The sequence below is a fragment of the Chenopodium quinoa genome, unplaced genomic scaffold (assembly GCF_001683475.1).
Source record: "Chenopodium quinoa cultivar QQ74 unplaced genomic scaffold, ASM168347v1, whole genome shotgun sequence".
In the NCBI taxonomy this organism is placed as follows: domain Eukaryota; kingdom Viridiplantae; phylum Streptophyta; class Magnoliopsida; order Caryophyllales; family Amaranthaceae; genus Chenopodium; species Chenopodium quinoa.
This window is the reverse complement of record NW_018742597.1, coordinates 665354-677618: the sequence shown is the minus strand read 5'-3', so window position 1 is coordinate 677618 and position 12265 is coordinate 665354. Positions and strand designations below refer to the sequence as shown.

The 12265-nt window shown below is 33.6% G+C and overlaps 2 protein-coding genes across 5 annotated transcripts; one reads left to right on the top strand and one right to left on the bottom strand.

Annotated features, from left to right (window-relative positions):
• Nucleotides 1-1981: 1981 nt before the first annotated feature.
• Nucleotides 1982-6176, top strand: LOC110721119 (signal peptidase complex catalytic subunit SEC11C-like). The gene is made up of 8 exons (XM_021900247.1): nt 1982-2098; nt 2513-2625; nt 2744-2818; nt 3231-3266; nt 3510-3555; nt 4228-4318; nt 5299-5356; nt 5627-6176. The coding sequence occupies exons 1-8, from the start codon at nt 2026-2028 to the stop codon at nt 5681-5683; spliced, it is 549 nt and encodes a 182-aa protein (XP_021755939.1). The 5' UTR covers nt 1982-2025; the 3' UTR covers nt 5684-6176.
• A 796-nt stretch (nt 6177-6972) lies between these two features.
• Nucleotides 6973-11729, bottom strand: LOC110721136 (E3 ubiquitin-protein ligase CIP8-like). 4 transcript variants are annotated; one of them, XM_021900265.1, is made up of 2 exons: nt 10301-11729; nt 6973-7440 (listed from the first exon to the last, which is right to left on the bottom strand). In XM_021900265.1, the coding sequence occupies exon 1, from the start codon at nt 11460-11462 to the stop codon at nt 10332-10334; it is 1131 nt and encodes a 376-aa protein (XP_021755957.1). In that variant the 5' UTR covers nt 11463-11729; the 3' UTR covers nt 6973-7440; nt 10301-10331. The 4 variants fall into 4 exon arrangements, with proteins under 4 accessions (XP_021755957.1, XP_021755960.1, XP_021755959.1 ...); XM_021900268.1 differs by having other exon boundaries at nt 10307-11729; XM_021900267.1 differs by having other exon boundaries at nt 6973-7437; nt 10307-11729.
• Nucleotides 11730-12265: the final 536 nt, after the last annotated feature.

Below are 12265 nucleotides of genomic sequence, written 5' to 3'. Positions count from 1 at the left end.
ATTCGGAGCGCCACATAAGCAAAGGTATATTTTCGACCAATTAAAAATTAGATTTTTATTTTATTTTGGAATTAAAAAATTCGTTTTCCACCTAAACAAAATTGGCGAATGAGATTTAAGAATTTTTCCACGTAAATAAAAACAACGAATATTGATTTATTAGGATTAAATTTATTTAAAAAACTAAAAATTATCTTTTAAAATAATCATCTTTAGATATAGGATTTATATACGTACTATTATAAAATAAATTTTGATACTGTTTATGATAAGAAATAAAAATTATTCCTTAATTATAATTAAATTAAAATTTGTGACATTTAGATGAAAAAATTCCAATGCATAAATTTAATTTTGTATAATTACAGTTTTTAGATTAATTTCACAACAATTATTCACTTTCTGGTAAATATTTTAATTTATTTTATAAGACTATAAAGATTAATTTTATATAAATTTTATTTTTTCTAACATATTCTATTTATCCACTTTTATTAGATGGAAGATATATCGGTGTGAACTAAGTTGGTGATCCTATAGAATTTTTTTTTTTAATACAAATTTTTTTTACATCGAAATATTACATCTAATAACTTTATTTTTAATGTAAAAATATTATGAGTATAATCTAATTACAAAAATTATGTTTATGAGATTTTATGTATTAAAAACCGTAGGATATTAGGATTTAAATTATTAAAAAAATTAAAAATTATCTTATGAAATTAATGGTTTTATCTAAATACCCGATTTATAAGATGTTTTTTTCATTTAAAACTTTTAACCCAATAAAGAAATTTAACTTCTGTAAAAATTTTATGTCTAAAAATTTTAAAAGACAGTTAATTTGTTAGAGATCAAGAGGTCACAAGAAATATACATAATGATATATAGATTTGAGAGTTTAATTTCAAGTGTAAAAAGCAACGAATAATGATTTAGGATTTAAATTATTTTAAAAATAAAAAATTATTATCTTTTCACATTAAAGATTTTATCCTAATATGTAATCAATGAAATATCATATTTACAATTTTTGTTTTTTGAAAGATATCATATTATTGTCATATAACTAAGAACAACGAATAAAATACAAAACAACAATAAATGAAGTCGCGATATAAATTACATTAAAAATTTTATACTTTTGTAATTGACAATATCGTTTTAATTAAATTATTATTTGTTTTTATTTTTTTTGTCTGAAATTATTAAACTGTAAAATAAGTCAAATATATATATATATATATATATATATTAAAAAAAACTTAGAGCATATAAGAAATATCTTTTCTTGAGATATATGTATAAAAATTCGTGCATCGCACAGGCTTTCATCTAATTATTTTACATATTATTTAAATATATTCTATTTAAATAAAAAATATTATGAGTATCAATATTTCCTTTCTCATATTTACAATTTATTTATATTTAATAAATTCATATTTACAATTTAATAATATTTATATTTAAATATTATGAATTCGGTTAAAACGAATTAGATGAAAAAATATCATATTTACAATTTATTTATATTTAATAAATTCATTATAAATTATAGTAAAAAAATAAATATTAAACTTTTGTAATTTTGTCTTAAATTATTAAATATAATAAATCAAATAATTAAAAATCTTAGATGAAAAAACGGTGCATCGCACGGGCTTCCATCTAGTAATCAAATAATTCTAGATAGATTATATACCTAAAATCTATCTTGTTTTCAAATTACAAATCTCATCTAATTAGAAAAGCATAAAATATAGAAAATAAATAAAAGATACATCATATAATATGATATTTGGTAAGTTAAGTTTATTTCCTAACGGAAGTCAAACACCCTCGAAAGTCCTCAGCACACCAATAAAGAGCTGCCATGTAGGAAAGAGACACGACATCAAGCTATACGAAAGCAGCACATCCATCATTTAAAATTAGGCGCCTTTCTTCTAGTATTTATATTCTGTAATCCGATTATTTTCGTCCCTCGATCATTCTTCTGCGAAGAAAAATTAAAGAAAGATGTTGGATTACGTTAAACAATCACACCGCTCAATTCGGTCAAGAGGTGCGGCAACGAAAATCATAAAATTAGGTGATTTTTCAATCCGTATTTGATATCTTGGTTACACCCGCTAATTGTAAATTCAATACATACTCATTATATCGTTTATTTGTTGCTTAAAGACGTACACGTATTACTAATTGTCAATTCAATTCTCTTCAAAAAAAAAAATTGTCAATTAAATACATGCTCATTATATCGATTATTTGTTGCTTTTTAAAAGCGGTGGAATACAATTAGATAGAATTCTTAGTCCACGAAGCAAACACTGTATGTTAACTCGTTAAGGCTAATTGCTTGATTTGCTTTTCACTACGTCTCATTTTACTTACCCTATTTCAGCTTTTTGGGTCAAATGCGTTGTCGTAACATAAGATAAGGAAGTATTTCCTAATTATATTAAAGAAAATTTGGATTAACTTGATACTATGATGATATTGACAGGTTCACTTGTTACATTGGCGTTAATGACATGGCAGTTGATAGTTCTGGTAACCGGAACCAAATACCCTGTTGCTGTTGTTCTTAGCGGAAGCATGGAACCTGGAATTCGAAAGGTCCACCTTCTTTGCAATAATTTTTACTTCGTATTTTGATAATTAATACAAGTTTCAATTAATAATATATTTTCATTTTCATAATAATTAAAAGTACTCGTATTATATTATTGTGTAGGGTGATTTATTGTTCTTTAGTGCCATGAAGAGCCCTCCTATTCAAACGGGAGAAATTGTACTGTTCAAAATTGAGGTCTGTTCTTCCTTTTTTTAAAAAAAATTATTGGACTTTTCTTGATGTTGATATATCTTGACTTTAGACACAGGAGATTATTATTTAGTTTTTCATTTATTATTAAGAGGCAGTTAATTGGACATTAACAAGACTTTTTTTTAATGATTTGTTTTCATTTGCATTGGGAATTTGTTGTTTAATAAAATATACTGGTTATAAGTCTTGATATATGACTCCATGACTCCATGCGAAGCCAATTAACCACATTGGTATAAAAGTTAGCATCTCGGTGACATATTGGTATAAAGATTATTGTCAATGACATACTGGTTTAAAAGTTATTTGCTACTTATGGTTTGATCTCATTTATTCTCTCTCTTTCAATCGAAATCTCTGCTTAACTTCTTTTTATTTGCATTTGTCATTTCAGGGTAAGGAAATCCCTATCGTTCATCGTGTAATAAAGGTAAGACACATCTTTCTAAGTTTCTAGCTTACTATTTTAGGGATAAGTCTCTCATCTCAACTCATTTTAAGTAGCTTTCTTGAAAGGTTTAGTTGGGAATTGCCAACTCTTATTGACTGTGCTAACCTCTGTCAAATCTTCCTTGAAAGTTTTATGAAAATCCTACACTATTCATGCCTTGTGATAATTTTCATCTAATATAATGTTGCTCAACTTTTCTGATGTATTGTGCTCTTTGTGCAGGTCCATAGGCAGAATGCTCCCAACAAATTCATTCTGTTAACAAAAGGTAGTTGTTAAATATTACTGTTAATGCTTATGTACGATAATTTGAGATAGACTTTAGTACATTGGGCTTCCTGCATGTCATTACAATATATGAAGGCTTGCGTACAACAAAAGAAAATGTCATGAAGCACAAGGGTGCATTCGAGAACTGGACTAACTAGTAATTGAATTAAACCTCAACAAAGCCATTTCTTTTAGAGTCACAGCAAAAGGGTCAGTTAATTGGACATTAACAAGGCTCTTTGACGATATATGGGATCTGCAATAGCTGGAAAACTAGTAATAAAGGCAGTGTTATGATTGGCTATGCACATGGGACGGCATGTGCACTAGATGACTACTATGGGACGGCATGTGAACTAGTAAGGTTATCTAATGCATAAAAGGATTAACCTTACTGCAGGCTGAGAAGAAAATGGTTAATCCTTTTCTGCATTGCTTGCTGATCTGTCTTGGTATCATTACTAATATTGTGCCTGCTAATCCGGCAGATGACAAGTATGTGTAAGGAATAAGGAATGTAAATGTGTAATAGTGTAGCCCAAAAGTTGGCCAAATGTGCAGTAGCTTGTGTTTGTAATGATATGTAATGTTCTTAATTCTAATAGCAATGTGCAGCTGATCCTTCCCAGTTTTACACAATTACACTACTGATGCGTGCATGATGTTTCAGGCGATGCTAATTCGGAAGATGACAGGTATGGGGTATATGCAGATGGCCAACTGTGGCTTGAAGATCATGATATAATTGGAAGAGTGATAGGGTAAGTGCACTTGTTGTAATCTTATATTGCATAAGCTTTTAAGTGTTCCTGGAATCTTTGTTGTCGTCTTTTCATTGGTTGAAACTTTCCCCTGATTTACCTTTTATCTCCCTCCATATTTTACTCTTAATAAATTTTCTTGTTGTCCCTCAATTCTTACCTCTATTAAATCCGCAAACTAATTCTGTTATATCATTACAGAATGAGTTTGTTGATTCAATAAAGGAAGAACCTAACCACTCTAGTAAGATAATCTCATTAATACAAGCTACATACCTGTCCTTTTGTACTCTTAGTAATTTCTTCCATTATTTTCATTGGCTGCTCGGTTGATGTATGAATGGAAAGCCTCTATCCTAGATTGTTGGACTCTTTCTGGGTTAAGACGGAGTAATGGGCCTAGATTCGATCTATAGTTGGCCTTCAACATAACTTACTGTTTGCTGTAGCATATGAATTTTAAATCAATAGTTGAACAAATTCATCATTAAGGGTGTCTTATGTGAGGGATCTGTTTAAAGATTTATACTTATGTTATTTTGACATCGGAATGTAGGATTATTGGTATAGAATGACCTCGGTATATTGAACTGAATATATAACTAGTTAGGTGTTCCACTTTACTAATCAAGCATGGCTGAGAAGCGCAAAATCATATTGAAACTATCCTAATTGTGTATCCTGATAAATTGAATCATTTCATTGTAGGTTCCTAAATGATATGAACCTTTTGTAAATGTGCTTTCAAGAGTTCCTTTTTTTTATCTTTAACAATCTAAGGTGTGTTTTGATTGACTAATTTTTAAGCCACCTTCAAAGGCTTCAATAATCCAGAGTGTATCTTGCACAGTCGCCTTTAACGAGGGTCTATTATTCAAAGCCCCTCATACTAAAAGCAATGCATTTTCAATACACCTTTCTCTTATAGTTTTATGATGTACGAAGTTTAAATATTGCTTAACATATTTTCAATACAACAGGCGTATGCCATATATTGGTTGGGCAACAATTCTCTTGGGAAAGAAGCCTTTGATGACGGTCAGTTAGCCTTTCTCAGTTCTTTTCATCTTATAATCTAGAGGACACCACTGCAGTAAAACACACAACGCACACATCCACAGACATTTTTATTTATCAGCTTACAGATTAAAAAAATTGATTGAACCTACAGTACAGTAGTTATGGTCTTTATGCAGATAATACTTGTAATATGCATCTTTACCAAATAATAAGCACTCATTTCTTATGACAATAACGATGATAAGAGTCACTTATTATGTGATCCATGATTTCATTCATGTTTTGCAGTATGCTCTACTTGGTGGACTAGGCTTTGCTGAGTTGCTGAGCATCGCCTCACATTAGTTTTATAAGAACAAACATTTCAGAAGGATTGTAAACCTGTGATGAGTGTGTGATGTTAATTGAGCTAGAACTTGTCCTGTATGGTGCTTTGCGTGCAAGCTTTTTAAATTTGTACAAGCTCAATCTTAAACTGATAGACTGCGCATACAAATTTGGATGGTATTGTACATGTAAAATGTATAGAAATCTTTTCCCATATAACCTGGAAAAAAAAAAAAAAAAAAAAAATCCTACGTGTTCATGTGGAAAAATTATATTTTTTTTTTAAGAAAATGAACACACATTAATTGCTTATGAATCACTTAGTTAATTTGTCTTAAAACACGTGAGTTGTTTTTATCTTTTGACACAACTGAATTTATAAGTGATAAAAATTACTTGTTTTAACTTATTTTAAATAAATTATTTACTCCCACCGTCAATAAAAGTTATTCCTATTTAAGATGCTGCATCTATTCATACAATCCTACAGAGTAGTTTGATGAATTTGTTCTCAAATCCCCAATTGGAGGATTTCAAATAAGCAGATAGTTGAATATGGTTTTGTTTGATTTGACTAAATAATTGATTTTAAAATACATATTAATACTCCGTAATATTTTACTAAATTAATAATAGTAATTAGATAGTATTGGTAAACTGTGACAAGTGAAAATTGATTTTGGCATACCATTAATTGATATTGGTACACCTCCATGTGAGTAGAGCATAAAAAACTGTACCCTCACATAAGGTGTGCCAAAATCAATTTATGGGGTGCTAAAATCATTTGTAACAAATGTGCATTGATAAAGGTGCAAAATCTAAAACAAAAAAGAAATCCTAGAACAGAAGGATTTTCGGTATGTTATCCGTATACTGATAATTCTGACAGTAGTAGATTTAGGCGTACATCTGTTAACTCGTCGTTATTTTAGGGTTCCACAACAATGAGACAAGAGACAGCACATTCCATGTGAGTCTTTCCTCAGATTTAGTGAAAGGGGCCACTTACACATAACACATTGGATCAAACGAACAATGCATATATTTCCTAAAAAAGCATGAGCTCTGCTTTCCTGGAGTGTCAATTTCCAATACAAGATCCGATGCTAAGACAGTAGTCAGAAATCAGTCACAACCAAAAACACTGAAACTGCCAATTTCCTAAGTGCTGCAGAAGTGCAGAGTGCATTATAGCCAATGCACATGTAACGTTTCTCATCACATAACTCACAGCAAATTGAACAGTGTAACGCCCCTCGACTACTACGAGTCTACGACAACAGACGAGAGTAACAACTCCTATGTCGAAACTCCTATGCATCAGGGATGCGGCAATCATGAGCTTCAATCAATAGATGTAAGTACAAAAGTAAAAAATGACAGATTCTAAAAATATACAAAGGGCTCAAAAGAACCTCAACATGGCATCATCCAAGACTAAAAATTCTGATGCTCCAAACTGAGAAAAGCCGGGTGGGGGAAAGGGGGGGTGCAAAGAAGGGGAAGGGAAAAAGGAAAAGAAAAGAAAAGATATATGTCAAATCTATTACAATATCAATTATACAAGGGAAGATTATGACCAAATGGAATTCTTCAGCTGCTTTATTTATATTGCCAATCAACCAGAAGGCATACCTTGCCATAAACTTTGGACTTGTTGAGAAGAAACTCAAAATAGAAAGGTGGCTTCAATTGGTGTTTGCTTTATTACGTTCGCCTCAAACACTGTTGTTGGTTGACATCACCAATTCAATACATCTTTGAATAAACTGCTGAATAAATGATCAAATTTCAGCAGTCTTTACAGCATAAGTATAATTACTAGTATAAAAATATGTAGAGAGCACTGGGAATATATTATGGCAGTACCCACTTCACAAAAATAAAATTTCACCAATACAAAAACTAGAACCACTGTTGAAATAATTCTTGAAACAGCACCTTAAAAGTCTCCCTTACCAATTAGAATTAACAATTAAAAAATTAAAAAAAGAAGAGGGGGGGGGGCAGTATAATCCAGCCCTCAATCTGTACAAAATCAAGGACAACCAAGTCCCAGACAGTATCTAATTACAAATCAGATTTTAAAAAACAATATCAGTAATTGTGGGTAAGTAATTAGTAAACTAATGTATGGAACCACCCCATCCCATAAAGAGTGTATTCATATGCACTTCAGGCTGCAATGCATGACATGCTACATAGCTGCTCAACAAGCTTTGTATCAACAGATAAGTTCTTTAGTTCATGAGCAATAACTGTAAACACAACTTGCTAAAGAGACGCATTTTTCATGAATATAAAGGAAATTATAGGAGAACATACTAGGTAAATATATACCCAAGGAATATCCCAAAATAAAAATATTTTTAAAAAATCAGGAAGAAGATTCAAGCCTTTGCCCAATTGGCGTATGCAATTATGTGAAACAGGATTTATATTCAATGCCAACTATATAAATTCTAACATTTCAGGTGAAGACACGATATTTGCTACAAATTATGCAATGACAAGCATATGAAAGGCATCAACGCCTCAGAACTCACAAAACACATTTTTAATTTTTAGGTGCAGACTCACAACACATATGACATTGATAAAAAGGAGTAAAACCCAGTAGATCAATAACAAAACTATTCATGGGAGCAGAAAAATAACTCAAACCAAAAAGTTGTTCTATAAATCTAGCCATTTCTCAAACAATTCACAGTGAGGCCACGTAGCAAACATTCAATTCTGCAGTATAAAGCAGAAGTAAAAAGTTGAAACAAGAAACCACCAACTCAAATATGTGCAGATGTGCTGTCTTAGATAATTTGCTCAAAAAATCTTGGGCTACAAAAATATATGCAATATGAATGATTAATCACTTATGAGCTTAGGGGGGCCTGAGACCCTATTTCCATCCAACAAGTAGTAACAGGATACAGAAAATTCATAGAGAGCAAGAAACTAGTATGAGGAATAAACGTGACTCCATGAATCATTTTCTGAAGGCCATGGAATAAAAAGATATAAAATAAAGGTAAAGATGGCACAAGAGGCTTCATGCCTTTTATACCCCTTTAGCTTTTGAATGTGTGCCCCAAGGGGGGGAGTACCCACAAACTCCAAAGATCTTACAATTCTGTTGAAAAAGACGCTAAAAGTTTTCAACCAATATGAAAAGGCTGAAGAAACACAAGGCACAGGATAGGCAAAACCGCACAAGGCACATGCCTCACCAAAGCAAGGAGAGACCCCAAATTAGAGTGAAAGTGAAAACAAGTTACAAAAGATGCCAGTGCCTAGCTGCGCCAGTTAAAAAGAGTCGTATAAGTACTTAACCCCAATCACCTTGGGCTTCAGCACCTAGGCTCACTTTTTCCTTTCTGGGTTGATTAGGAGTAAAGGCAGCAAACATCTAGACTTGCTGAGACCTTACCTCAGTGGGATATATACAGGGTATTTAATGATAGTGTCGCATAAAGTATCCCAGTGCCTGCCTTAAAGCAATCCCTCCCCCCTCCCCTGGTAAAAGAAAAGGAAATCTCAGCAGTCAAAGCTAGTCCCCAAAAATATAGAACATCTGGACATAATCAACACACCATGTTAGTACAACCCTCATTATAAACCATCTCATAACTGCCTCGGGTTCAGGCATGCAAAGCTAGCATTTTCTCCTTAAATACAACCTACTCCCCCTTCTTCATCTAACACCCCTCTTACATAAACATCTAGACAAACAGCTGGAAAATTTATCCAACTCAGTCCAACCTTGTTTACCAAAGCCATCACAGGTTTGAAATAGCCCAAGTTTATTGTGAAAAACCACCTACAACACATCAATTAGTACTTGAACAGGTTAAAAGTTCGAATTTCTGAGACGGCAGCGCAGCTCTATACACAAACTATTTCACAAATCTCAGCTGACACCAATAATTGATTGAGGTGACATAAACAGCCTCAACTAGAAAAACTCCAGCTTCCCAAACTAAAACTATAAACAAAGAACTATGCCACGTTTTAATTGGTACTAAGTACAAATAAAAATCTATCTAACAATAACTCAATTAAGCTACTAATTCGTACTTGATATCAGGTTATGGCCTTCAAGTAACATATATGCAACCAAGTTCCGAGATTGGAATCCTAACTCAACATCAAAATATACTTGCTTTCCAAATTTCAGTCACACATCAAAAAACATACTAGCAAGAGAAAACGCACATAGCCCAGCAAAGCAATCGATCACCAATTCACCATCATCAATATGTGACGAACAATGCATAAAAGCAAAGCTAAACAGCCAACAATCAAAGAGACTTAATTTCCAAACTTCTAATGTGAATGGAGCAAATTTGAACCCATCATAATGCACAGACAACATAGTGAGTAAGTTTTACTTTCTTTATTGAGTATTATAGATAAATACAAAGCCTACTTCTCCACTAGTTAAACCATACAAGAAACAAAACACTATGATCATAAAGAGAAAGATAAAGAACTTATTTACATTGACAAACATTTAAATCAAAACATAAAACATGTTTCATACAATTACAAAAACAAAGAAAGAAAACAACACGAAGAAAGACTACAATCCAAAAGGTTTAACAAAATGGAGAGAGCTAATTTTATCAAGAAGTTCACCTCTACCTTTCTTTCTCTTCTTCCATATAATTCAAACTGAATTCCCACCAGCAGACCCTGATGAACTACCAGGAAATGCAGGAAATCTCTTCTTCCTATCCTCCTCATACTCAGCATCATCCGTGGGCAACTCGAACCGACACACCGGACACGAATTCCTCGCCTCGAGCCACGGCACAATGCAATCGCCATGATATCCATGTCCACAAGGCATCTCCTTCACAAACTCCCCAACATTAACACCATCTTTGCAAATAGCACACACATAACTCTCATCCACCGTCTTGATCTCCACTACTTTCAAACACTCCACTGCCGATTTCGCCGCTGGTGGCGCCCCTCTCCTCCCCTCCGCATCCGCCAAATTCTGCAACAACGCCTCGTACTCGGCCTCATCGACATAATCCAACGGATGTCCGATATACCGATCTGTAGTCTCCGGCATTTCGAAGCGAAATTCAATTGAATTATCCTCTAATCCCATCAGAATTTCCGCCCAATCTAAGATCCTGTTTCTCCCTTCGCTCCGAGCACGATTAGCGAAATCGCGGAGTCGAAGACGGAGCACATCTCTCCGCCGCCGCCGAATATCTTCTTCTCTCTCGTCTTCATCATCGTCAGACTGTCCTTCGATCTCAACACTCCGCACATCCTCATCATCATCATCGTCCTCCTCCTCTTCATCATCATCATCGTCCTCCTCCTCATCACGATTAACGTTGCGGTTGTTGCTTCCTTCGTCTTCATCCCAGCCGTCGATTTCGATGCGTAGGAAGTCAGATTCATCGGCCGGCGATGGATCAGCGGGGTTAAGAGGTCTAGGCTGAGGAGGAGGCGGTGGAGGCGGCGGCGCGTCGTCTTCACGCGCCACCTGAGCAAGGAGGCGGAGAACCTGAAGGAACTGATTTCCGAGGGTACCTTCGTCCATGTGGTCAGAAGGAGGAGAGAGAATGGCGGCGGCGTTGGTGGTAGAAGAGGGAGATGTGGTAGGAATAGACTCGACAAAGCCGAACTTACACTCGTTGCAAATGACGTCATCGGGTTGACCAGGCAGAGTTTCGACGGAGACTCGTTTGTCGCAGTGGTAGCACCAGTACTGCGCCGCCGTCATCGCCGCCGGTGGAGGGGATGACGGCGGCGGTGAAGGAGATTCGGCGGCCATTGTTGGGGTTGAGGAGAGAGAAAAAGAAAAGGAGAGAGAAACAAGGAAGAGGTGGGTGAAGGGTGGTAATGAGATTGGTTATTGGAACAAGGGATTTGGACTTTCCTCCACAAATTTTTTTTAATTATTTTTTTTTAAGATTTAAGAAAAGTTTAATTATCTGGAGAGGTTATCTGGTGTTTCGCAGTAGGTGTGGTAATAAGTGGACCCCTAGTTACTGGCGTTTGATCGTTATCTGAAAGAGACTTTGAATGTAACAAAAGAGGTTTACTGGTTTAGGATTTGTTTGCTTATCATCTTGTTTTACCCAAAGTGTTCATTTTTTTTTTTTTTTTTTACGGGAAAGTATTCATATTAAAATAAGGCCCTGTAATTTAGATATGTTCTGCTGTGCTTAGGGACGAAGCCAAGAATTAAAACTTAAGGGCCGAAACTCATACAAATAAAATAGTACTCCATATTATATTTTGTGTATTTTTCTCATTGCTAAAACATGTTTTTGGGTTAATACAATTACCTTTATTTGATCATATATATTTTTAATACCATTTTTAACTTTTAATAATCATTACTACCTCCGTTTCTTATTATTTGCACCAAAGGAATTTTTTATATCTCACAATAATACCTCTTTTGTTGTAAATAATAAGAAACGAAGGTAATATTAAAGTTATCAATGGTTAAATCTGTGTAATATGATGATAAGTTCAAAAGTAAAATCAAGAAAAATGAATACAAGATTGGAATAAAATAGTAAATGGGCAAAATTAATTAAATGAAAGATTGTAGTGACCAAATAAAGT

What these genes read in the sequence shown, in the direction of transcription:
- LOC110721119 (XM_021900247.1), top strand. Translation starts at nt 2,026, where the DNA reads ATGTTGGATTACGTTAAACAATCACACCGCTCAATTCGGTCAAGAGGT. An exon ending in AACGAAAATCATAAAATTAG is followed by an intron (nt 2,099 to 2,512) that starts GTGATTTTTCAA and finishes TGATATTGACAG; the next exon opens with GTTCACTTGTTACATTGGCG. An exon ending in TCGTTCATCGTGTAATAAAG is followed by an intron (nt 3,267 to 3,509) that starts GTAAGACACATC and finishes CTCTTTGTGCAG; the next exon opens with GTCCATAGGCAGAATGCTCC.
- LOC110721136 (XM_021900265.1), bottom strand. Translation starts at nt 11,462, where the DNA reads ATGGCCGCCGAATCTCCTTCACCGCCGCCGTCATCCCCTCCACCGGCG.